At 38.5% G+C, this 27,620-nt stretch overlaps 1 protein-coding gene across 1 annotated transcript in view; it reads right to left on the bottom strand.

Annotated features, from left to right (window-relative positions):
* Positions 1 to 2,545: 2,545 nt before the first annotated feature.
* IMPG2 (interphotoreceptor matrix proteoglycan 2) overlaps positions 2,546 to 27,620 on the bottom strand; it is a 79,489-nt gene continuing 54,414 nt past the window's right edge. Inside the window, exons 12-18 of the mRNA XM_059388366.1 lie at positions 12,188 to 12,491; positions 9,966 to 11,254; positions 9,156 to 9,375; positions 6,803 to 7,013; positions 4,843 to 5,022; positions 3,058 to 3,277; positions 2,546 to 2,629 (exon numbers count right to left, since the gene is read on the bottom strand). Of these exons, the coding sequence (XP_059244349.1) occupies positions 2,546 to 2,629; positions 3,058 to 3,277; positions 4,843 to 5,022; positions 6,803 to 7,013; positions 9,156 to 9,375; positions 9,966 to 11,254; positions 12,188 to 12,491 (2,508 nt within the window). The remainder of the gene's footprint in view (positions 2,630 to 3,057; positions 3,278 to 4,842; positions 5,023 to 6,802; positions 7,014 to 9,155; positions 9,376 to 9,965; positions 11,255 to 12,187; positions 12,492 to 27,620) is intronic.

The following is a 27,620-nucleotide window of genomic DNA, read 5'->3' as shown; positions in this document are numbered from 1 at the left end:
TCCTAAGATCACTAATACTTTCTATTTTCTTTCCTTGCAGGGAAGTTTTCCTGGGCTTTGCCAAGTTAAAAAACAAATAAGACAAACAAACAAAAACAGCAACAACAAAAAGAAACCCCACTCTGTGAAGACGCTGTCAAGCTTTTATGAATTCTAAATCAAGCCTACTTTTTCTTCGGATACTCGTAGATGCTGAGACTACGTGAAATTGAAAATGTCATATGGACGGCAGGCCTAACATTTTTGCAATGCTGTCTTCCCTCAGTGAACATCCCTCTTAAGGTTACAGTGTCTGCATGGGCTTTCTTCTGTTTCACAGGATCTTTTTGTTTAAATCTTCTTTGTTACATTGATTTTTTTTTTTTTGGTATATTTCTTTTTTTTTTTCTTTTTCATTTCTATTTCCATGGCAGATAGTTACCATAAGGAACTGTAGCATGTAGTTAATCTGTGTGTCCCTAATTAGGCTCTCCTGAATCCTTTCTTTTGATGTCCTAGTCTAGATGAAATATGTTTTTAACTCAGGGAGCACATTCAAGGCTCTAAAGAGCTTAAAAATAGTCTTAGGCAACATCAATCATGTTCTTTCTATTGGATACCACTGAAATGGAGCAATAGGCCATCTGCTGGCTGGAGATTCAGGGAGGAGTAGAAGTCCTGGTCTTTAAAAGGCAGACTCCTGGGGCGCCTGGGTGGCTCAGTGGGTTGGGCCACTGCCTTCAGCTCAGGCCCTGATCTCAGGGTCCTGGGATCAAGTCCTGCATCGGGCTCTCTGCTCAGCAGGGAGCCTGCTTCCCTTCCTCTCTCTCTGCCTGCCTCTCTGCTTACTTGTGATCTCTCTGTCAAATAAATAAATAAAACCTAAAAAAAAAAAAAAAAAGGTAGACTCCCAGTAATATTGCTCTAACAGCATTCAGCAAGGTTGACAATGGGGCCAAGTCAGTGTTCAGAGATTTTTTTTTTTTTGCATTTCTTTTTTATTTTATTTTTATTTATTTATTTTTAAATTTTTTTCAGATGTTTAGAGATTTTTAAAGGAGTCTCCAGCATGTACATGGAATTAATAAGCATCTTCTTCATGGAGATGCAACATGGGTGGTTTGCAGAGTAGGAAAAGAATAAATGAAACAAGATGGGATTGGGAGGGAGACAAACCATAAGAGACTCCTAATCTTGCAGAACAAACTGAGGGTTGCTGGGGGGTGGGGGGTCAGGAGAGGGTGGTGGGGTTATGGACATTGGTGAGGTGTGCTGTGATGAGTGCTATGAAGTGTGTAAACCTGGTGATTCACAGACCTGTACCCCTGGGGCTAAAAATACATTATATGTTTATTAAAAAATAAATAAATGAGCAACTTCTTCAGTTCCCTTAGGTTACAGTTAATCAGAACCATGAGTGAGGGGCTGCCTATTGGAACGAAGGGATTCAGAGCATAGGGGCAGGGGCTCCCATCAGAGCTCTGTGTGATCATGAGCTTTCATCAATTTCTTCTGTAAGTATGCATGAATTGCTCTGGTTTTTCTCTTCTAAAAGCCAGATGAGGATATCTGGCCTCGGTGGAACCCATACATAAGGAGGTACCTTTATGAGGGCAACAGGACCAAAAATCAAAGCCAAATTATATCTCACCCACTATACTCAACTAATGTCTATAATGGTCTCTTTACAAGATAGTTTATTTTTATAACCTAAGGCTGGTTATGGATCCTGGGGAACAAAGAAAAATAATTACAGACACTTGCCCAAAATGCACTCTGAGAAAAGCAAATGGAAAGAGATAGAGGGAAATGTAAGATGAACTTTATAAGGACAAAATGTATACCTTAATGAGATTTGTGTAATTCAAAGCATACTGACAAGTGTCTACAAAGACAGAAATGGAAAGATACATCAAAATATGTGAGGATTTATGGCTGTTCAAATGCTTTTCTTAGAAACTGACTATGAAAAATACTGCATAGCATTAAATCACATGTGATATCTGTGGTAACAAGAGAGAAAATATGAACAGCCCAGGCATCTCTAGACCAGAACAGTGTCTTAGTTTTAAATCTTCTCTGCCATTTGCTATCATTATGGTCTTAAGTCCCTTCATCTCTCCGAGGCTTCCTCTCCCCATTTGTAAAATTAAATACAGGGGTGCCTAGGAGGCTTAGTAGGTTAAGCATCTGCCTTCAGCTCAGGTCATGATCCCCAAGTCCTGGGATCGAGCCCCACATCGGGCTCCCTGCTGAGCAGGGGGTCTGTTTCTCCCTCTGCCCTCCCCCACCCTCAGATGCACTCTCTCTCGCTGCCTCCTCCTTGTTCTCTCAAATAAATCAATAAAATCTTTTAAAAAATTTAAATACAAGACATTCAACTTAAAAAGCCATTATGAAGAATAAATGAAGTAATTCGTGTGGAAGCATATGAACTGTAAAGAGCTCAACAAACATCGGTTATCCCAGGAACCCACGTCATGTGGACAGGAATTATGTACTCACGCGGGTGCCCCTACTAGAAGGCACCCTGCAAGGAACCTGAGAAGAAGACTATATCAGATGCTTACATTTGATGTTCTCTCACGAAAGCTACAAACTCAGGATCACTGGCATACAGTTCTAGAATTCTCATTCTTTCTTGAATTTCCTTAGAAAAGAAAAAAAGACCATACATTGCATTAGAAAAACCTCAACAGCACTTTAGGAGTTCTAGCTTTCTGGCCTATCCAGGGGAGAGTTATAGGAAAGAATGGCCTTTTCAGAGAGATGGGGGTTTGGATATTGCTGGAATCACTCTTAAAAACCCAGAGATATATTCCTAAGGAAGGGAGGGAGGAGAGAGAAAGCATTTGCTAATAATGCAAAAAGAAGCCACTGGGTGGGAAATGAGTTACGGCTCAGAATTATATATCCCCTGCATACCACATCACCTGGAAGATACCATGAGGAAAGAAACTGATCATGAAATATTTTTCATCCTTTCCTGAAGCCCATGTACATGCATACACACACATGTGTGCATGCACACACACACACACATACCAGCAGAGCAGCAACAGAAAAGCAGTTTCCTACCTCGCTGGAAAGCCCACTGGTCTCATACATTTGCTGGATTTCTTCCCTGCTCAGACCACCAATCATTTCTCCACCTGCAAAACTAGAGAAGGGGTGCTGAGGATAGGGTCCCTCATACTGCTCGGGTCCAGCCACATGGCTTTCATACACAGGATTGTACTTCACAGCATTTTCAATGGATGAGAGGCTGTCAGGTTGCCTGCTGGAACCACAAAAAGGAAAGGATGGTTGGTTCAGGTTCTTCAGACGCTCAACTACTTAGAAGACTATTTACCTGCGGTAAGATTTCTGTTGAGCAAGAAAAAGAGGTGAACTGGATACAAATGTAGGAATGTGACTATGAGAAATATCCAGATCAGGTGTTGTCATTATCATCTCCCCAACTACATGGCAAGGGCCCTAAGGAATTACTGTTTCACGTATCATCCATCTTTATTTGCCCCACAGTGTTTATTAATAAATATTAATGAGGAAATATGTCTGTCAACAGATAGCATATCATTAAATGAATACAGCTCCATCATTCCCTGAGTATGTAAATCAAAATCAGTATGTAACCATGTAACCACACAGAGAATTGGTAGAAAATAAATGTAGAGAGACCTTAGTGAAATTCAATTCAGAGCTACAAATATGTACTCAGCATTGATTATGTGCCTAGGGTTATCACAGATGCTGATGACATGAAGACTTTGGTGGAACTCTGTCCTGAATGAGATTATACTCTAATGCAAAGTGAGTCAGTAAAAAGTTTAAGAACAATGATGGAAGTATGTCCTCCTGGGTACTCTAGGCACCTAGGAGAGGTAACTTCTTAGCCATGCCAGAGGTCGAGGGAAGGTAACTTGAACCTGAAGCGTAGCCCTTATAGACTCTAGAAACACAGAAGCAAAGTACAAGCAGGGATCTCAATCACATAACAACTAAAAGGTCTCTGAATCCCTAGCCTACTAAGTTGAGCAAGTTTTATTTCTCCTATTAATGAAGCTACTAAACAGAGAACCAGATTTCAGTTCTTGTCAGACTCTTAGTCAGATTTAAAATCTGGCTAATTATGGGGTGCCTGGGTGGCTCAGTCAATTGAGTCTCTGACTCTTGGTTTCAGCTTAGGTTATGATCTCATGGGTGGTGAGATCTAGCCCCATCATGGCCTCTGTGCTCAGTGGGGAGTCTCCTTGAGGATTCTCTCCCTCTGCTCCTCTACCCAGTCATGCATGTGCTTGCACACTCTCTCTCAAATAAACAAATACATCTTTTTTAAAAAATAATAAATACATTGAAGTCTGGCTAATTACCACTGGAATGAACTAAAAGGAACAAACTAACAAATGTGGTCCTCACACAAGGGCCTCACCTCATGTCCATCACCCTTCTAACCACTTCCTACCAGGAAAGAGGCATTTTGGCCACATTCAACAATGCCACTCCTTCAGTGTGCCTTGAGATTCATGGATTCCTGCGACTTTGCTCATGCTCATTCAATTAGCCACCCCCAGAGCAAATATCTACTCTTATTTCTGGCTAAATATCATAACTATCATTAAAACTTCTAAGACTCTCTTCCCAGGCAAAAGCAATTTATCCCTCATCTTATTCATACCAGCGCTTACGTTTGTTTCTAATCTAACACCCTTTCAGGCCAGGGACCATGTTTTTATTCAACTTTATAGCTCTCCTCCACCCAGATCATTATCCAATATTTGGCATATAAGAAGTACAAAATAAATGACTAAAAGGAACATTTTATTCCATTAGAGAGCAATTTATCTTATTTACCTGATGGGCCTCTCTGTTTCCCTCCTATCATAATGAGCCTGAAGAGTCCTGACAAAGAAGAAGACAAAAGCAGAAGAGACGAGGACAAGCCCAACCACCGAGGCAATGGTGACGCCTATGACCAAGGGCTCAGACACAAACTCCTCACAGTGCTCACCTCGGTACCACCAATTCTCACCCACCCGGCATCTGTAATGACAAGTGACAAAGTCCAAAAACAGAATCACTGTGTTGAAAACAACAATGGCAGAACCTTTGGCGGGACTGGGGAAAGGTAACAAAATAAAGGCTGACCAAGTGAAGCTTCAGTACAGAAGTGAACATAAAAGGGGTGCCTGGGTGGCTTAGTCAGTTAAGCATCTGCCTTCAGCTCAGGTCATGATCCCAGGGTCCTGGGATGGAACCTCACAGTGGGCCTTCTGCTCAGTGGGGAACCTGCTTCTCCCTCTCCCTGCCACTCTGCCTACTTGCGATCTCTCTCCAGAAATAAATAAATAAAATCTTTTAAAAAATTTTTTAAAAAGAAGTGAACATAATAGATTCAATGATCATACAATTTAAGGTTGTGAATAGTGCTTCGTACAGACCCAGTATGTCCTCCCTGACTATTTGTAAATAACTAAATAAAAGATTGGGTAGATGTAAAGTGTTCTAATTAAATTCCTTACTTATACTTAACAAAAAACAGACCTAGAAAGGAAAGTGACTGAGATCACACAATTAGTCAGCAACAGCTCTGGGTCTAGAACCCAGGTCTCTAAACTCCTAGTGTTCTTTCACCATACTGCAGAGATGCCTGCAACACCCAGGCTCCAGACTTGTGCAAACGTGTCTTAAATTCTGAGAACAGCAAGGGCTCAGATACAAACTCCTCACAGTGCTCACCTCGGTGCTGGAACCACCATTATCTCTGAAAATAAAAAGACTATTTTTCCTTTGAGTTTTCTAGCTAAACTTTGTACTTTTTTGAACAGAAGAGTCTGGATCATTCCCACTTATATCCTCTGGGTCTGGCATCTATAATATTTGCACATCTTGACATCCATAAACTGTCTTCTTATTCATGTTTCTCTGCTCGTTCTCAGCATTCTCTCCTTTTACAACCATGTGACTAGTTGTTGTATGGTTCAGAGGCTGATTTGTTTAAGGAAAATGACCGGGGAGAATGGCTAGGCTACCCAAATCTGTTCATCTGTCTGCTGGAGTTTCTGTAGTTCTGCCTTATTAAAAAATGGACCTAAGTTACTTAAAATATATTTGTTAACAATTTCAAAGGCTTTAAATACTTGCTTTTCTTTATTTTCAAACATTCAGTAGGACCAAGAGAAAGCCACAGGCATTAAGAAAATATCCAAGTTGGGACACCTGGGTGGCTCAGTTGGTTGAGCCACTGCCTTCAGCTCAGGTCATGATCCCAGCATCCTGGGATCGAGTCCCACATCGTGCTCCTTGCTCAGTGGGAGCTTGCTTCTCCGTCTGCCTCTGCCTGCCACTCTGTCTGCCCATGCTCACTCTAACAAATAAATAAATAAAATCTTTAAAAAAAAAAAAAAGAAAGAAAATATCCAAGTAGACAATAAAATTTCACAGTGTAAAGTATTATCTTAGCCTAAACCTAATTTGAGTATAAATTGCCTTATCATCACCACTAAGAACCAACACAAAGGTCTCCAACTACTTCAAGTATTCTAATTAAGACACATTTAAATAATGTTTTTCTTACAGCATCTTAAAAGTATAAAAATAAAATAACCAACCGATCTGGGTATAATTGAGCCCTATTAATTGACCCACTCTCCACATGAGAACTAGAGGGCATCCATTTATTGCCTAGATAAAACTTCTATAATAAAATTGTTGTGATTATCCTAAAATCATAGGTGTAGACTCATCTTCTTCATCCAAGAAGTATCTATATGGAGGAAGTATCCATAACCTTGGGAAACCAAAATCTCTAACTACAACATACCGACAAATGGCCCCATGTCCAGGCATAATGTCACATTTTCCATCATTCAAGCAGAAGTCAGGCTGTAGATCACAGAGACTCTGACAAGGTAGTTCTTCCACACTTAGGTACCCAGGGAAGCATCTACACTCTGCTTCTCCACTCCAGGGGTTGACTACACACTCAGAAAATTCATTGCATGCCTGAAACTTGCAAAGGTTGGCTTGATCACCTAAAACATTAAAAAAAAAAACCCACTAGCGAATGAAACAAGAAAAGGCAAAACACAGGAATGAGTACATGAAGTCCCTCCAGTAACACTAACCCCCTCCAAAGTAACAAGGGACACCCCCCTTCCTGAAACATTAAAATACACCATCACCAATAATACCACAAAAAAATTCTGACTCATCCTTGGATTGATGAGCTGTTGTTAAATATCTCTAAAAATCCAGAGCCAAAGCATAAAACTCAGTGATCTGGGTAAGCTTTTTCATTGTTTATCAAGGGAGCAGGAGGACACTTTAAAACCTATGCCATGTAGTTGTCAATCTAAATTGAACACAGTTTTCATATACCATTCATCTGCACCAACCCTAACCTACCACAGGCTACCTCTATTCTATATGTGATGCTAAATGCCCTATCCCATAGTGAGAACATGGAACAGGAGACAAAGCCCAGACATTGATAGGAGCCTCAGGAGTGTGTATAACCCAATAAGAGCAGCTAAGAACATTTGAGATTTGTGGAAGCCAATGTTAGAAAAATATATCAGCCCTGGACGTCCTCGGGCCATTCTTAACAATATTTTGATTTCAGTACCTTTATTTTTCTTTGATTAGGTGAGAATAAAAATAAAAATTTTAAAAAATTAGGACAATAAGTGATCAAAAATCATGTAAGACATTGACCATGATGGGTCTTTCATCCCACTTGGTTTCATTATATGCTGTTCACTGGTGAATGGCAACCTGTGAATGGCAAACAGTGACAAGGATACAAAAGACAGATGAAATAGGTGGAAAAAATCCATAGGCTCATCTAGATGAAAAACGTGATGTTTAGCCTAAATAAATAAATAAATAAATAGCATAGCATAGTCTGTTTCCAGAAAATCTAATATGGTTTTAAGAATTGCTGATTTTCTTGCTATTCTGGAGATTAAAGATACTTGGCACAAAGGCTTTAAAGCAAAAAAAAAAAAAAAAAAAAGAAAGAAAGAAAGAAAGTTTCTTGAATATGAGGATTTTAGCCAAGAAGTTAGTTTCACTAGATAATACTGGAGGAAAAGAGGGACCAGACCTTGTGGCTGTTGAACCAGGAAGCCACTGAAATATTTCAAGCAGGAAAGTGAAATAATCTGATGTTTTAGAAAGAGTACCCTGGCTGCTATCTGGGAGAAGGGATAGGGGAGAAGTAGTAGGGAAACTGGTTCAAATGTGGGCTGATGAATGATTGGCCTAGACTAGCAGCAGTGGAGAAAGAAGTACATAGATTTGAGATATATTTAGAATATTCAGAACCAACATAAGTTTGGGGGTAATAGAAACAGGCATCAGAATGACTTCCTAGGTTTCTGATTTAAGTAGCTCAATGGACATGACTTCCATTTCTCAAGATGGTGAAGCTGACTAAAGGATTAGACTTAGTTAAAAGAGGGAGAGATATGGAAAACAAGAGCTCATTCTTGGATATCTTAGGTTCAATATACATAGGATGATACATCTAAACTGAGATCATCAAATACATAGTTATATTTTGATTCTGGAGCTCAGAAGATAAGTCTGATTTGCAAATAAAAATTAAAAAGTAAAAAAATCTTTTTTGCAAAAAAAAAAAAAAGAATTATTGACATTTATATAAGACTTACAACAATGGAAATGGATAAAATACCTTAGGAAAATAATATAGAAGGAAAGAAAGCCAAAAATCATTTGAGCTTGGCAACTTTAGAGATGCAGCCAGAGCAGATCCAGTGGATAAGTAAAAAAGAGAGTTAGCGCTAGACAGAATAGGTAGAAAAGGGAATGGGAGGTAAACAAGATAATGTGTGTGAACAACCTTTTAAAAAAGAGAATAAGCAAAACTAATGACCAAAAACTATACGTTGGCTAATTGAACATAATAAGAAGAAATTAAAATTTTAAAAAATAAAAATACATTTACTATTATATTTTCTAAAAAAAAATAAGAATGATATTGATGTCCTATGAAAAGATCATTTAATAATTACCAAGATGTGAATATTTTGCCTGACATAGTATCCTTTTCCCTTCAAGTAATAAATTCACCTTGACTCAGTATAAAGGAAAATACACAAGAATAATCACTGGATTCACTTAGAAACCACAATAGTATTCAATACCATTACCTGATTCTACATCAAGGGAGAATTTATCAATAGCCAAGTTCATGGTCTGGTAGGCAGTGGTGCAAAAGTCTTCCAGAATCATGTATACAGCATTGTTGACATTAAGAGGGACAGACTTCATGAACTTCATTCGGCTGTTTACAACAATACTGCCATTTCTAAAGTTCAGGATTTCTAAATTCTGGAATCCTGTGAGATTTGACTGGAGATAGGGAACCAGCTACAATACAAGAAAAGTAGTCAGTTTACAAGGTTTTGCATTTTGTTCAAAATATACCAACCCCCACTCAAAAAAAAAGGATGAGCCCCTCCCCTACTTTTCCAAACTATATTCTATTTACATTATTTAAACTGTTCATCCGTAATAGTATAAATTTTGAGTTATTTGAGAGTGAGAGATTTTCCCAGTGCTATTTAGGAACCAATGGAACTGACAGTTTTAGACACCCAGAGAGTTTACTCTCTCTGTTTCACTAAAGAATCACAACAGTGTAAGTATCAAAAGTACGTACAAAATACTGGTCTTACAGTAACGTGAAAAAAAAAATTTTTAAGCTTGTTTCAGTTCCATAATTCATGGAATTCAATCTTCAGTATCTAAGTTTCTACATCACCCTTGTGCCATGTTGGTGTTTTCCATTTCTTAGTATCTAACTTATTGTTTTTCTACCTACCCTAGGCCATGACACTATTTGTAAATCAATGTTCACAGCAGACCACACTTTCATTGGATCTTATGTGTTTAGGGAAAAGAGAGTTAGTTCATACATGATTATTCACTAATGCCCAAGTTCCACTTCTAGTGCTTACCAGTTCCAAAAATCTTTGTTCCAGTGCTTTATACTCCAAAGAGTTTTTATTAAACAGATCTTCTGAAAACATCATGTTTGTCACTCGGAGGCTAAAGAAAACCAACAAAGCTCCTGCAGTCTGGGTATGACTCAAGTCACCTCCTTCCGTGGGCTGTGCCACAATAGCCCTCTCTGTGGAGTGGACATTTGTAGACATTTCCACATAACTACCAACCTTGCCATTTTCCTCTGGGATTAGCTCAGACTGATAGTAATCTGTGCCTATCCGGTCCAGTTCTAATGAAATATCCTGAACACCCATAATTACTTCATCCTCTAGCAGGGTGGAGCTGGTGGTTGGAGACAATTTGGTAGACTGTGTTATGGAAGATTTCAACCAGAGCTTGTCAGTAGTCTGTGGTGTACTTGCCAACGTGTCTCTGAACAATTTCCCTAAGGAAGAAGTTCTTGCCCAAACTACATCTGATTCTGGCAATACAGTCCCCAACTGTTGCATGTCTGGCTTCATTACTGAAATCTCATTATCAAACCATTCATGGTTGGATGACTCTGTAGTTTGTTCCACATCCTCCTTTAGAAACGGTAGATCTGGTTTATCAGTAGAAGCAGAGATTGCTATAGATGTCAGTAGGAGAGGTGCTTTGGTAACCGGGTAATAATCAATGTCAGGTACCTCTGATATTTGTTTGGAGAGAACTAGAGATGCAGACTGAGTTGTAGTTTCTGCAGAGATGGGCACAGTAGGCCCACCAATGAGTTCTTCCTCTGCAAATTTTGTGGATTTATCAAAATGCCCATATTTTAAATAGTCAATACTTTGTCCTGTAGAATCTATTTTGTCATCTAGAACTAATTTCTCATCTATAACCTCAGTTGGCAAAAGTGACTCCTGATCTTCAAGCCATGACTTAGACGGTGGTTCAGAACTCTTCTCTAATGAAGTCTCATTCCATGGCCAAGTAATCTGATCTACCATTTGCCCAGACCCTGAGCCTAAACCACTTTCAAATATAAACTCTTTTTCTATGGATGTGTCTGGCATCAAAGTGCTCACTTCTAATTGGCCTTTGTCTTTGGAGGCCAAAGAGTCCAAACCAGAAGATATAGTTACTTCTTTAGCAAGAAGATCTAAAGTAACAGAGGAAGTCAGATATGGTGAGGATGTCAAAGACACTCCAGAATCTTCCACAGATGGTATTGTTTCCTTTGGCACTGGCTGAGTGAATGGACTTGAAGGCAGTGGCTGAACAGAAAGAAAATCTTCTGACCCTTCAACTTTGATTAATCCTAAAAATAAAATCTTCCATTAATTAATCTACAGAGTTGCCAAAATGTATTCCCAGTTCTCCTAATAAAGCTGGCTACTTGTGTTTTTTCTCATTAAGTTAGGAGATTCAGTTGCTTATTTTTACTCCGATAAATTAGCAAGCAAGAAGATCTCATTATGTCTGTGTGATATGGTACAATCATCATGAATATAGCCCCCATCCCTGAGTATAACAAGATCTCAGCTATTGAACTGATTCATCTTCAAACACTTGATGTATTTACTCCATGGAAATGAAGAACTGCTGGTTACCATACTGACAACAAAGACTGAATCTAGTAAAAACTAAGGGAGAAAATCCCTTAGGAAATTTTGTCTTTCAATTCCCATTTCCCTTATTGTCCAGTCACTTCTAAATTCACCCAATGTTTAAAATCCTGGACTCATTATTTATATCTTTGTTCAACTTCTTCTTTCACTATATACTCCATTCATAAGTCACATTTTTCTTTTCCTCCACTACATTTAAATTACCCACTTGATTTTCATTTCTTAGTCTCTGCTGTAGCTACCCTAGTTCAGTTCTCCCTTACTAAAAGCTACTATAATAATCTTCTTTGATTTTATTCATTTACCTTACACTATTCAAGTAAAGTAGTTCTTTAATAGTAATCTAATTAAATTATGTATCCTTTAATAAGATGTTCAAAATATCTATTAATTGATAGCCATCCCAGCCCACCAAGTTCATTTCTTATTATTTACCTATTTGGAGTCTCCATTCCAACCAATTAAATCTGACCAGTCCCTCTCTCATATGACTTCCCCAAGCCATTTCCTCCTAATAGATGCTACTATGTTTTTCTATTAACCTTAGTCTCTTTCTCTCTTCAAAACCCTGTCATCTGATATAATAAAGTATAAAACTGTGAAAAGTAATTAGAATCCCTTACCATCTTCTAGTAGGTGAGATCCAGAAGTCCTTTCATTAGAAACCACAGGCAAGCCAGTCTGAAACACTGCTGGGGTGACAGAATGAAGAGTCAAGCTGCTAACGTCTAAAACCTCTGGGGAAGAACTGAGGCCCACCTTCGAGGGAAAGGCTAATTTGGGTGTAGACACTAAATCACCCAAAGGGCTCTCTGACCAGAGTTCCCTGTCAGTGGTTGAGGGAGGACCAGAGCTGAAATCAAGTGGTGAAATACTGCTGGTGGTAGTTTCATCTGCTGAGGGCCATTCAGCTTGAAGGGTATTATCCTGGGGGGAAAAAAAGGCTAAATCATATCATAGATAAAAGAAACATATAAAAATGATTTCAAATATCACCTATGTATACACATTCCCAGATTTTCTAAGGACACAGAGACAATGTAATATTGTTGGGGAGGAGGGTGGGAACATGGCCTCTAGAATCAAACAGAGCTATCATCAAACCCTTATTCAACCCACATACTAGTTTAGAAATCTAGAAAAAAGACATGAACCTCTTGAATCACATCTGTAAATTGGGGAGAGATGAGATAATATATTCAAAAGATTCCAAAGTAAGTTTGTGGAAAAAATATTATTTCTCTGCTTTAGATGTCCCTTTTTCTGTCTTTTTAGCTTAAATACTCTACATAATTACTAATATCTATAATTTGATGTCAAAGACCTAAGCACATTTCCCACAGCAGGAAAGAACAGTTAGCAATTTTATTAATCATTCCAAAAGGTATTTAACTATGTAAGGTTTTTCATTTTGGTAAGAAATGTCACCACATCAAAATGTGATCTGTACCTCAAAAGAATGGCAATCTATGAAATGGTATCCCACTTACAAAATACAACTTTCTCTTTCTAGTGACTTTTTATTAATATGGTAATAGAGTACTAATCTTACCTTAAAATTTAACTTGAGGAATAGAAAAGTAGACAGAAACACAATCCTCGAACATGCTAATTATGTAACCATATAAAGACAAATCTACACAAAAAAAGTTGAGTGGTGATACTAATAGGTAAAATGGCCATGGCATTTGGTGATAATTTTTATACTTCAATCTATGCTGAGTTATAAACAACAAAAAATAAAAAGTGCCATATGTAAAGAAGAAATTCATAAAATATTTCCTGGGTGAAAACTAAAAAAGGAAAATAGAAAAGAAGAATCATTCTTTATTCTAAATAGCATTAAAATAACATGAAAGCTTTTAAAAAACCCAATGTCCAAGCCTCACACCCCAGAGATCCTAACTTAATTGCTTGTGGATAGGACCCAGACGTGGTACTTTAAAAATACTCCCATAGAGGATACGGGCTGATCATGTTCTGCTGATAGTATTACAGGCTGGGTCTCTAAAATACTTCTTTAGTTGCTGAATTGTTATATTTTCTATCAGGTAGACCCTATAAGAAATTTCCTGGTGTTGGGTCCAAGACGTTGGCATAGGAAGATACTGAACACACTTCCTCCTATGGACACAACAAATCTACAATTACATATGGAATAATTTTCTCTGAAAAAATCCTAAAAAGTAGATGAACAGCATCTCCACAACAAAAAAGAGCCACACTGAGTTTGGTAGGAGAGGCAGAGATACGCTCTCACTAAAAACCCCACCCAAAGAGTTACAATCCACAATCAGAATGAAATCTTAAAAATATGGAACTTCCCCCCCAAGGAGCAAGGAGTTTACACCCCACATTAGGCACCCCAACTCTTGGGTCCTGCACCTAAGAGACCAGCCCCCAAAACATAAAACCATCAGGGATTATGTCCAGAACTGTAGGGAATGGAGAACCTGCCCTTAAGGATTCACTAACAGACCTGCTTGCCCCAGGCCCCAGTGCAAAAGCAGCAATATGTTTGTTTGTTTGTTTGTTTGTTTGTTTGTTTCAGAGGGAACTTTTAATATTTTTTAAGTAAAATATAGTTAACAATGTTATATTAGTTTTAGTATAAAAAATAGTGATTCTACAATTCTATACATTATGCTATGTTTACCACAAATATAGCTACAATCTGTCACCATACAATACTATTAAGATATCATTGACCGTATTCCCTATACTGTGCATTCATCCTCATGACTTACTCATCCCATAGCTGGAAGACTTCCTTCTCTCTGATAACCACCTGTAGCCCTACCATCCTCTCTCTGATAACCACCAATTTGTTCTCTGTATTTATGAGTCTGTTTCTGTTTTTTGTTTGTTTATTTGTTCTTTTACATATGCGTATATGTGTGCATTTAGATTCCACATAAAGTGAAATCATATGGTAGTTGTCTTTCTCTGTATAACTTACTTCACTTAGCATAATACCTTCTAGGTCCAACCAAGTTATTGCAAATGGCAAGAGCTCATTCTTGTTATGGCTGAATAACATTCCATGGCATATACATACACATACCACATCTTATTTATTCATCTTTTGATGGACACTTAGATTGCTCCATATCTTGGCTATTGGAAATAATGCTTCTATAAACGTGGGGGTGAATTATCTTTTTGAATTAGTATTTTCATTTTCTTTGAGTAAATACCCAGTATTGGAATTACCAGATTTTATGGTATTAAAAGCAGAAGTTTGAAAAGTGCCTAGACCATATGTGAAGGAGACACACTAATCCTAAAGCAAATGTCAAAAAGAAAAGAACCTGTTAGGGCTTTCTCTAAAGACAGAAGCACTGGCAGGTACAATTTTTGCAATCCCACTGTACCTTACTAACACTGGTGCAGATAAGTGCCATTTTGGCAATCACCCTCCAACCTCCTAGCACATGTAGGACTCCCAACCCACATCACAGCACATCACAACCAGCCAGGCCATCACCACCCCACACCCCATGTCACAGTCAAGTCTTAGCCAGCCAAACAAGTGCCACATCCTCCCCAGCTCCCAACTCCTGCCAAAAATATATCACAGACAGGCTAGGCAAGAACCCCACCCAACCACTCCACCACAGCTCAGCCACACCACAGTCAGAGGATGCACACAGCCCCCACAGGGGAAACTCAGGTAGCCCCTGGTTCTAGTGGCCAGAAGGGGGCTGTGTTTCTGACCCCCATGGGTCATCCCCTACATAATACCACTACCCCAAGACTCCTACAACAGAGGTAGCTGTTTTGTCTAATACACAGAAACAAACACAGAATCAATTAAAATGAGGAGACAGAAAAATATGTTCCAAATGAAAGAATAAGACAAAACCTCAGAAAAAGACCTTAATGAAATGGAGATAAATAATCTACCTGATAAAGAGTTCAAAATAACTTTCATAAAGATGCTTACCAAACTCAGGAGAAGAAGGGATGTGCACAGAAAGAACTTCAACAGAGAGAAAACATAAGAAAATACCAAACGTAAGTCAGAACTGAAAAATTCAATAACTACACTGAAAAGTACATTACAGGGGTTCAAAAGCAAATTGGAAGAAGCAGAAAAACAGATCAGCAAGCTAGAAAACAAAGCAATGGAACTCACCCAGACAGAGCAACAAAAAGAAAAAATAATTTTAACAAGCAAAAATCCCTTAAAGGACCTGTGGGGCAACATCAAATAGAATAATACACACATTATAGAGGCCCGAGAAAGAGAAGAGAGAGAAGAGGCAGAAAACTTATTTGAATAAATAATGGCTGAAAAATTTCCTATTCTAGGAAGGAAATAGACATCTAGGCTCAGGAAGCACAGAGAGTTCCAAAAAAAAATGAATTCAAAGAGCTCTACATCAAGACACACTATAACTAAAATATCAAAAGACAAAGATAAGGAAACACTCCTAAATCCAGCATAAGGAAAAAGAACTTACTACATGCAAGGGAAACCCATAAGGCTATCAGTAGATTTTTTTTTAGCAGCAACTCTGCAAGCCAGAAAGTGGTGGCATGAAATTCTCAAAGTACTTTAGGGAAAGAATATTCACCCACAGTGAGATTATTATTCAGAACAGAGGTAGAATTCTCCAGCTAAGCAAAAGCTAAAGGAGTTCATCACCACTAAACAGGCCTTACAAGAAATATTAAAGAGACTTCTTTCAGCTGAAAAGAAATGATACTGATTAATGACAAGAAACCATGCAAAAGTAAAAATCTCATAGCAAAAGTTAAACATATTATAAAAGTAATGGAATAATCACTTATAAAGCTAGTAAAAAAGACAAAAGTAGTAAAATTAACTAAAACTATGCAGCCACTTTGGAGAACAGTGTGGAGATTCCTCAAGAAATTAAAAATAGAACTTCCCTATGACCCTGCAATTGCACTACTGGGTATTTACCCCAAAGATACAGATGGATTGAAAAGAAGGGCCATCTGTACCCCAATGTTTATAGCAGCAGTGGCCATGGTCGCCAAACTGTGGAAAGAACCAAGATGCCCTTCAACGGACAAATGGATAAGGAAGATGTGGTCCATGTACACTATGGAGTATTATGCCTCCATCAGAAAGGATGAATACCCAACTTTGTAGCAACATGGATGGGACTGGAAGAGATTATGCTGAGTGAAATAAGTCAAGCAGAAAGAGTCAATTATCATATGGTTTCACTTATTTGTGGAGCATAACAAATAGCATGGAGGACATGGGGAGTTAGAGAGGAGAAGGGAGTTGGGGGAAACTGGAAGGGGAAGTGAACCATGAGAGACTGTGGACTCTGAAAAACAATCTGAGGGTTTTGAAGGGGTGGGGGGTGGGAGGTTGGGGGATCCAGGTGGTAGGTATTGGAGAGGGCACGGATTGCATGGAGCACTGGGTGTGGTACAAAAATAATGAATACTGTTACACTGAAATAATAAAAAATTAAAAAAAAAACTTTCAAGTAAATATTAAAAAAAAAAAGAAAGAAAGAAAATTATGTACTTGAACTATACTTTAGACCAAATGGACCTAACAAACATGGAGGACCAGATGGTTTCACTGATATTATACCAAACATTTAAAGAAAAACTAATGCTAGTCCTTCCCAAACTCTCCCCAAAAATCAAACTGGAATGAACACTCCCAAACTGATTTTACAAAGCCAGCATTACCCTGATAGCAAAACCAGACAAAGATACAAGAAAATAAAATGACAGACCAATATCCCTGATTAACATAATGTAAAAATTGCCCCCCAAAATTAGCAAACTGAATTCAAAGCTAATTGGAAGAATAATCCACCAGGATCAGGTGAGGACTTATCCCTTGGATAGAAGGACAATTCAAAACTTACAAATCAATAAATGTGATATGTCACATTAATGAAATGAAGAAAGGGGCACCTGGGTGGCTCAGTGGGTTAAGCCTCTGCCTTCAGCTCAGGTCATGATCTCAGGGTCCTGGGATGGAGCCCCACATCACTCTCTCTGCTCAGCAGGAAGCCTGCTTCCCCCTCCCTCTCTCTGCCTGCCTCTCTGCCTCCTTGTGATCTCTCTCTCTCTCTCTGTCAAAATTAAATTAAAATTAAATTAAAGAATAAAAAAATCATACAATCATCTCTATAGATACAGAAATTATTTGACAAAATTCAGAGTCCTTTCATGATAAAAATCCTCAACAAACTGGGTACAGAAGTAACATATCTCAACATAATAAAGGCCATGAATGACAAACCCACAGCAAATATCATAACCCAGTTTGAAAGGCTGAAGCTTTCTTATTAAGATGAAGAATAAGACAATTGTCTCACTCTTACATCTTATTTAATATAACATTAGAGGTCCCAGCAAGGGCAATTAGGCAAGGAAAATAAATAAAAGTTATTCAAATCAGAAAGGAAGAGGTAAAGTGGTCTATTCCAGAGGGCACGATCCTATGTATATAAAATACTAAATAAATTTAAAAAAAAAAAAAACGTTAGAATTGGAACACCTGGGTGGCTCAGTTGGTTAAGCATCTGACTCAGTTTCAGCTCAGGTCATAATCTCGGGGCTGTGAGACTGAGCCCCACAACAGGCTCTGTAGAGATCAAGCCCCACAGTGATCTCTGTACTCAGCAGGGAGTCTGCTTGAGATTCTCTCCCTCTCCCACTGCTCTTCCCCCAAATCATGCTCTCTCTCTAAAATAAATAATATTTTTTTTAAACTGCTAGAACTAATCAATGAATTAAGTAAAGTTACAGGATACAGTAGGATCAATGTACAGATACCAATTACAGGAGTCTGGTGGGTGCTCTCTAGTACCACAGCCTTTTGCACTCTGCATGCACTGCCGGACCGGGGTCTGACCAGTCACTCCCCACCCATGCCTTAGAAAGTTCTGCATGGGTGCTAGCCAGCAGTCTTTTGGACCAGCCAAGGGTCTGGACGCTCCCAGCCAGTGCCTGAAGGTTCTCAGCCCAGTCTCTAACTGGACTCCTCAGCAGCAGCAGCCACTGTGCCATTGAGCAAACCAGCAACATGGGCCTGGTCCCAGACAGCAGTCCTGGCAAAGGCACCACTGAAAGTGGACTCCCTAGATCAATATTGTTTATGGTATTGGCACGGTATTGACACGGAGGTGCAGAGACAAGTGGGCCCTTCAGGTGACCCCTGAGACAGTGGCTGGGGACACGCATAGCCTGTGAGAGGTTGTGTGGTTCAGCGGGGTTTGTGGAGGGGGAGTCTCTGTGTTCTGGACCACCCAGAGGGGAGCAGGCTGAGGCTTCTCTCTGAGATGGAGGTCTGGGTGCAGTCTGCTTTCCACTAAACCTTCTAAAGGCCACAAAAAGCCATCAAAAACAAAAACAAAAACCTCCAGAGAACAAAAGCCTGAAAAACCAGTCTCAACAGAGCCCAGCCCATTGATAGGAAGCAGGAGGACTCAACCCAAGCAAGACTGCCTGAAAACCCAAGCAAGACTGCCTGAAAAAACCCCAGAAAGCCAGCCAAAAGAATGAGGGGACAACCACCACAAGATCCCCATAAAACTATAAAACCCCAATATCAGGAGAAAACAATATATTAAGCTCCCAGTATTGCCCTAAAACCTGTATATTTCAGAGATACAGCTTTGTTTTTTTAATTCATTCTCACAATTCTTGCTTTTAATTTCTTTAACCTAACTACCATTACAATTAGAGGTTTAATAAAACATACTCCATAATAATGTTTTAACTTGAACTTTTTTCATACATATACCTGTGTTTTTATTTTTTTCTTTTTTTAAAAAAATACATATATATATATATATATATGTGTGTGTGTGTGTGTGTGTGTGTGTATGTAAGCTTCAGAGTAATCCTTTTTCCCTATTCAATACTACGCTTATATATAAACTAGTTTTAATCTCCCTTTATCTCTGGAAAGTTGAGTCCTTTAAAAAAGATAACAAGATACATCCAGGAAGAACCAAAATAAACTTCCTTACCCACATCTAGGATTTATATCCACCCTCCCATCTTTTTCTTCTGACAGTGTTTCTGTGTATTTGTTTCTGTTCTGATATTATATAAATCTTATTCTTGGGATTCATTTTGACTGGGTTTTTTTTTCTTGTCAATTACTTTTGTCAGTCTTTTTGTTTGTCTATTTTTGTTTATATACCTTATAAATCTTACTTTGGGGGCTCATTCTGCCTGGGTTGTCTTTTTTTTTTTTTTTTTTTTCTTTCTCTTTGTTTTTTTTTTTTTTCTTTTTTCTTTCTTTTTGGTGGTGACTTCCAATTGCTCTTCTGAAGTGTTCCAGGGTGAACCTTCCCTGGATCATGGTTGATATATTCAGCAATAAATACCCTCAGCCATCTCTCACCAAAATGACTAGGAGGAGGAACACCCAACAGAATAAAAACTCAGAGACTGTGCCCTCTCCATTAGAACTATTGGATATAGACATAAACAGTATATCAGAAAGGGAATTTAGGGTAACAGTTATCCAGGCAATAGCTAGGTTGGAGAAACCCATTAGTGACAACATAGAATCTCTAAGGGCAGCAGTGAGAGCCACCAGGGCGGAAGTTTAAAAAGCTATCAATGAGACTGAATCTAACCTAACTACTCTAAAAGCTAGGGTAACAGAGGCAGAAGATAGAATTAGTGATCTAGAGGACAAAATGATAGAGAAAAAGGATCAGAAGGCATAGAACAAACAGCTTAGAAGCCATGAAAACAGAATTAGGGAAATAAATGATGCCATGAAATATTCCAACGTCAGAATTATTGGGATCCTGAGGGGGTGGAAGAAGACAGAAGACTAGAAGATATAATTGAACAAATTCTGGGTGAAAATTTTCCCAATCTGGGGAATGGAACCACTGTTCATGTCCTAGAGGTAGAAAGAACACCCCCCTTCCCCAGATCAATGAGTCTAGAAAGACCTCGAGGCACTGAAACTGATGAATCATAATTTTAGACAGGAGGTTCTGAGGGCAGCTGGGGGAAGAGTTTCCTTATGTATAGAGAAAGGTCCATAAGAATAATGTCAGACCTGTCCACAGAAACCCGGCAAGCCAGAAAGGGCTGGCAAGACATATTTAGGTCACTAAATGAGAATAATATGCAGCCAAGAATACTTTATCCAGTAAGGTTGACATTCAAAATGGATGGAGAGATAAAGATCTTCCAAGACCAACAAGGTTTAAAAGAGTATGTGACCACCAAGCTGGCACTACAAAAAATATTAAGGGGTCTTCTATAAAAGAAGAAAGAACCCAAGAGTGACACAGAACAGAAATTTACAGAGACAATCTATAGAAACAGGAAACATGATGTTAATAAAAAACATCTTTCAATAATCACTCTCAATATGAACGGCCTAAACGCTCCCATAAAATGGCACAGGACTGCAGACTGAATAAAACAACATCCATATGCTCTCTATGAAAGACCCATTTGGAGCCTAAAGATACATCCAGACTGAAAGTGAAGGGATGGAGAACCATCCTTCCTGCCAATGGGCCTCAAAAGAAAACTGGGGTAGTGACTCTCATATCAGATAAATAAGATTTTAAACTAAAGACTGTAGCCAGAGATACAGAAGGACACCACCTCACTCTTAAGGGGTCTATCCACCAATAAGATCTAACAATTATAAATATTTATGCCCCCAACATGGGAAAGCCAACTACGTAAGCCAACTGTTAATCAAAATAAAGAGTCATATTGATATGAATACATTAATAGTAGGGGATCTTAACATACCACTCTTAGTAACAGACAGATCATCCAAGCAGAAAATCAATAAAGAAGCAAGAGCTTTGAATGACACATTGGACCAGATGGACCTAATAGATATATACAGAACACTTCACACTAAAACAACAAAACATTCATTCTTCTCAAGCATGCATGGAACTTTCCCAGAGTAGACCATATACTGGGTCACAAATCTTGGCTCAATGATACCAAAAGATTGAGATTATTCCCTGCATATTCTCAGACCAAAATGCTTTGAAACTGGAGCTAAACCACAAGAAAAAGTTTGGAAGGAATTCAAACACTTGTAAGAGTGTTTGGAGATTCCTTAAGCCAAAGACCACACTGCTTAAGAATGTTTGGATCAACCAGGAAATCAAAAAAGAACTTAAACAATTCACTGAAACTAATAAGAATGAAGACACATTGGTGCAAAACCTGTAGGATACGGCAAAGGCAGTCTTAAGGGGGGGAAGTACATAGCCATTCAAGCCTCACTCAAAAAAAAATTGAAAAATCCAGAATACACCAGCTCTCTTTACACCTTAAAGAACTGGAAAATCAACAACAAATTAAGCTAATCCCACACACAAGAAGGGAAATAATCAAGATTAAAGCAGAGATCAAGGAGATAGAAACCAGAGATACAAAAGAACACATCAATGAAACCAGAAGGTGGTTTTTTGAAAGAATCAGTAAAATTGATAAACCAGTGGCCAAACTAATCAAAAGAAAAGAGAGGATCCAAATTAATAAAATTATGAATGAAAGGGGGAAATCACGAAGAACACAAAGGAAATAGAAACAATCACCAGAAATTATTATCGACAGCCATATGCCAATACGTTAAGCTTCCAAAACTGAATCAGGAATAAATTGACAACGTGAACAAGCCAATATCTAGTAAAAAGATTGAAGCAGTGATTAAAAAAAAAAAAAAGAAAGAAAAGAAAAAAAAACCTCCCCCAAAAAACAAGAGCCCAGGACCTGACAGATTCCCTGGGGAATTATACCAAACATTCAAAGAAGAAATAATACCTATTCTCCTGAAGCTATTTCAAAAAATAGAAACAGAAGGAAAACTTCTAGACTCTTTCTATGAAGCCAGCATTATCCTGACCTCCAAACCAGGCAAAGACCCCATCAAAAAGGAGAATTTCAATATTCCTGATGAATATGGATGCCAAGATTCTCAACAAGATACTAACTAATAGGATTCAACAGTACATTGAAAAGATTATCCACCATGACCAGGTGGAATTTACCCCTGGGATGCAAGGGTGGTTCAACATTTGCAAATCAACCAATGTGATAGGATGAATCAATAAGAGAAGAGAAAAGAACCACATGGTCCTCTCAACTGGTGCAGAAAAAGCATTTGACAAGATAAACAGTATCTGTTCCTGATTAAAATGTTTCAAACTATAGGGAAAGAGGGAACATTCCTCAACTTCATAAAATCCATCTATGAAAAACCCACAGTGAATACATCCTCAATGGGGAAAAGCTGACAGCCTTCCCTTTGAAATCAGGAATATGACAAGGATGTCCACTCTCACCACTCTTGTTCAACATAGTACTAGAAGTCCTAGCAATAGCAATCAGACAACAGAAAGAAATAAAAGGTATTCAACTGGCAAAGAAGTCAAAATCTCTCTCTTCAAAGATGACATGATACTTTATATGGAAAACCCAAAAGACTCCATACCCAAACTACTAGAACTCATTCAGCAATTCAGTAATGTGGCAGGATACAAAATCAATGTACAAAAATCAGTTGCTTTCTTATACACTAACAATGAAAATATGGAAAGGGAAATTAGAGAATCAATTCCATTTACTATAGCACCAAGAACCATAAGATACCTGGGAATAAACCTAACCAAAGAGGTAAAGGATCCATACTCAAGAAACTACAAAACACTCGTGAAAGAAATTGAAGACACAAAAAGATGGAAAAGCATTCCATGCTCATGAATTGGAAGAATAAACATTGTGAAAATGTCTATATGACCTAGAGCAATCTATACATTCAATGCCATCCTGATCAAAATTCCACTGGCATTTTTCAAAGAGCAGGAACAAAGAATCCAAAAATTTGTATGGAAACAGAAGAGACCCTGAATTGCTAAGGAAATGTTGAAAAAGAAAAACAAAACTGGGGGCATCACATTGCCTGATTTCAAGCCTTACTACAAAGCTATGATCACCAAGACAGCATGGTACTGGTACAAAAAAAGACACACAGACCAGTGAAACAGAGTAGAGAGCCTAGATATGGACCCACAACTCTCTGATCAATTAATTAATCTTCGACAAAGCAGGTAAAAATATCCAGTGGTAAAAAGACAGTCTCTTCAATAAATGGTGCTGGGAAAATTTGACAGTTATGTATAGAAGAATGAAATTTGACCATTCTCTTACACCATACACAAAGATAAACTCGAAATGGAAAAAAGACCTCAACGTGTGGCAGGAATCTATCAAAATCCTAGAGAAGAATATAGGCAGTATTATTCGACATCAGCCACTGCATCTTCTTCCAAGACATATCTCCAAAGGCAAGGGAAACAAAAGCAAAAGTGAACTTTTGGGACTTCATGAAGATCAAAAGCTTCTGCAAAGCAAAGTTAACAGTCAATAGACAAAGAGGCAACCCAGAGAATGGGAGAAGTTATTCGCAAATGACACTACCAACAAAGGGCTGATATCCAAGATCTATACAGAACTCCTCAAACTCAACCCACACAAAACAGATAATCACATCAAAAAAATGGTCAGAAGACATGAACAGATGCTTCTCCAAAGAAGACATACAAATGGCTAACAGACACTTAGAAAAATTTTCATCATTATTAGCCATCAGAAAGATTCAAATCAAAACCACATTGGGATACCACATTACACCAGTTAGAATGGCCCAAAATTAACAGGACAAGAAATAACATGTGTTGGAGAGGATGTAGAGAAAGAGGAACCCTCTTACACTGTTGGTGGGAATGCAAGTTGGTACAGCCACTTTGGAAAACAGTGCGGAGATTCCTTAAAATTAAAAATAGCGCTACCCTATGACCCTGAAACTGCACTACTGGGTATCTACCCCAAAGATACAGATGTAGTGAAAAGTAGGGCCATCAGTACCCCTATGTTCATAGCAGCAATAGCCAAGGTCACCAAACTGTGGAAAGAGCCAATATGCCCTTCTACAGATGAATGGATAAGGAAGATATGGTCCATATACACTATGGAGTCTTATGCCTCCAGCAGAAAGGATGAATACCCAACTTTGTATCAACATTGATGGGACTGGAGGAGATTATACTGAGTGAAATAAGTCAAGCAGAGAAAGTCAATTATCACATGGTTTCACTTACTTGTGGAGCATAAAGAATAACATGGAGGATATTGGGAGTTGGAAAGGAGAAGTGAGTTGGGGGAAATCGGAGGAGGAGATGAACCATGGGAGACTGTGGACTCTGAGAAACAAACTGCAGGTTTTGGAGGGGAGGAGGGTGGGGGGTTGGGTGAGCCTGGTGGTGGGTATTGGGGAGTGCACGTATTGCATGGAGCACTGGGTGTGGTGCATGAACAATGAATCTTGAAACACTGGAAAAATAATTTGATTAAAAAAAATAAAAATTAAAAAAAATAAAAATGGGCAGAGGATTTGAATAGATATTTTTCCAAAAAGACCTACAAATGGCCGTAAGTATATAAAAAGATGTTCAAAGATGTTAATTGTCAGGGAAATGCAAATCAAAACCACAATGAGACATTACCTCACACCTGTCAAAATTGCTAATATCAAAAAGGCAAGAGATAATAGGTGTGGCAATGATATGGGAAAAAGAGAACCCTGTTCATATTGGTGGGAATATACAGCTATTATGGTAAACAATAGAGAGTTTCCTCAAAAAATTAAAAATAAAACCACCATATGATAGAGTAATCTCATTTCTGGATACTTACACAAAGGAAATGAAATCAGTATATCAAAGAGATACCAACACCCCTTTGTTCACTCCAGCATTATTCACAATAGCCAAGATATGAAAACAACCTAAGTATCTATCAGAGGATGAATGGTAATAGAAGATGCGGTGCACACACACACACACACACACACACACACAGAGGAATACTTTTCACCCATGAGGAAGAAGGAAATCCTGCTGTTTGTGACAACATGGATGGATCTTAAGGATATTATGCTAAGTGATATGAACTAGACAGAGAAAGACAAATACTGCCTGATGTGACTTATATGTGGAATCTAAAAAAGCGGAACTCTCATAAATAGAGACAAGAATAATGATTTCCATGGATGGGGGGGGGGTTGGGGAAGTGAGGAGATGTGGGTCCCAGGGTACAACATCCAGTTATAAGATGAATAAGTTCTGGAAATCTAATGTTAAACATGGTGACTATAATTAACAATGCTGTATTACATACTTGAAAATTGCTAAGAGAGATCTTAAATGTTTTCATTTAAATTGCTAAGAGAGATCTTAAATGTTTTCATTTCATCTCACCACAAAAAAAAAAGAAAAAGAAAAAGAAAAGGTAATTATGTGAGGTGATGAAGTGTTAACTAACCCTACCATGGTAATCATTTCCCAATAAGTGTACCAAATCATCATGTACACCTTAAACTTATATAATATTATATCACAGTAAACTTGGGAAGGAAAAAAAGAATGGTCCCAATGGAAAGAGCAAGAGTTCAGTTCCAGATAAATGAAAAGTCAACAAATTGAAGTCCAGAGTGGGAAAGGAAAACAAATTAAGAAAAATTACCAGCTTTTGTCTTGCCCAAAACTCAGGTTCTTAAAAGACTTTCCTTTGGTTTATAAATCTTATATTAGGAAAAGAGGTATGATATTGTAATTTATAAATATATATATCTGGTTTTAGTGTCTATAATTCCTGGCTCACAGATCCCAAAACCCTTGGAATTGCCTAAGTGTTGAGAGTTATTAAAGTGTCTTTTGTTATGTTAATGGAGTAATTTTTAGAGGGCACTTATGGATGGATACTTGTTGCCAATAAAGCCAACCATGTGATTAAGGGGTTGGAATTTCCAGTCCCACCCTGGGACCTCCATGGAGGCGAGAGGGGCTAAAGGTTGAATTAGTTACCAATGGCTGATGATTTAATTGATCATACTTCTCTAAGGAAGCCTCCATAAAAATCCAAGGATAGAGTCCAAAGAGCCTGGCTTAGTGAACACCTAGAGAAGCCTGAGAGCAGCATACCTGGTGAGGGCTTGCAAGCTCTGCACCCCTTACACATACCTTGTCCTATGCATCTCTTCTATCAGGCTGTTCTGAATTTTATCTTTTATAACAAATCAGTAATTTGGTAAATAAAATGTTTGAGTTCTGTGAGCCATCCTAGCAAATTAACCAAACTTGAGAAAGAGGTCATGGGAACCTATGATTTATAGCTGGTTGGTCAAAAGCACAGGTAGCAATGTAGGCTTGCAACAACTGGTGTCTGAAGTGGAAGTGGACAGGGAGGTACAGTCTTACAGAACTGAACCTTTAACCTGTGGAATCTGATGCTATCTCTGAGGAGATATTGTCAGAATTGAACTGAATCCTTGAACACCCAGCTGGTGTCTGGAGAATTACATGGTGCTGTGTGGAAACACTCCCACCTCACATATTGAAAACTGACTCTCAGAACCATGTTAGGGGGGTGAGTGTGTGCAAATATGTGAATAAAACAGACATGTCACATTTTAGAATAGGAATCTTTTTTTTTTTTAAGATTTTATTTATTTATTTGACAGAGAGAGATCATAAGTAGGCAGAGAGGCAGGCACAGAGACAGGGGGAAGCAGGCTCCCTGCTGAGTGGAGAGCCCGATGCGGGGCTCAATCCCAGGGCCCTGAGATCATGACCTGAGCCGAAGGCAGAGTCTTTAACCCACTGAGCCACCCAGGCACCCCTAGAATAGGAATCATGAATCATGTAGTTTAACCTTGCCTAATGAAGATAAGAAACTGAGTCTCATGGAAGTGAAATGCCCACAGTCACAGAAAATTGAGAAAAAAAATCAGAACTACACTCCTGAGTTTCTAGAGTTCTCAGTCCCAGTGCTTTGCCCACTATACCAGACTGTTCATTGAAAGATATGTATAAGTATACATCACCAGAAGGCGAAAGGATTCCCAGAGGAGAAACTAGAACAGCCTTGGCAGTCCATTCTTACTCAGGTTAGCCTATGTCCACAGGTCTGTAAGACCCAGGTAAACAGAGCAAAGAGAGAGAGGAAAGCCCATTTTCTAATATGTAAATATCTACTATG

Source organism: Mustela nigripes, chromosome 2, assembly GCF_022355385.1.
Source record: "Mustela nigripes isolate SB6536 chromosome 2, MUSNIG.SB6536, whole genome shotgun sequence".
In the NCBI taxonomy this organism is placed as follows: Eukaryota; Metazoa; Chordata; class Mammalia; order Carnivora; family Mustelidae; genus Mustela; species Mustela nigripes.
The sequence above is the reverse complement of the archived record's forward strand: the minus strand, read 5'-3'. Positions and strand labels throughout refer to the sequence as shown.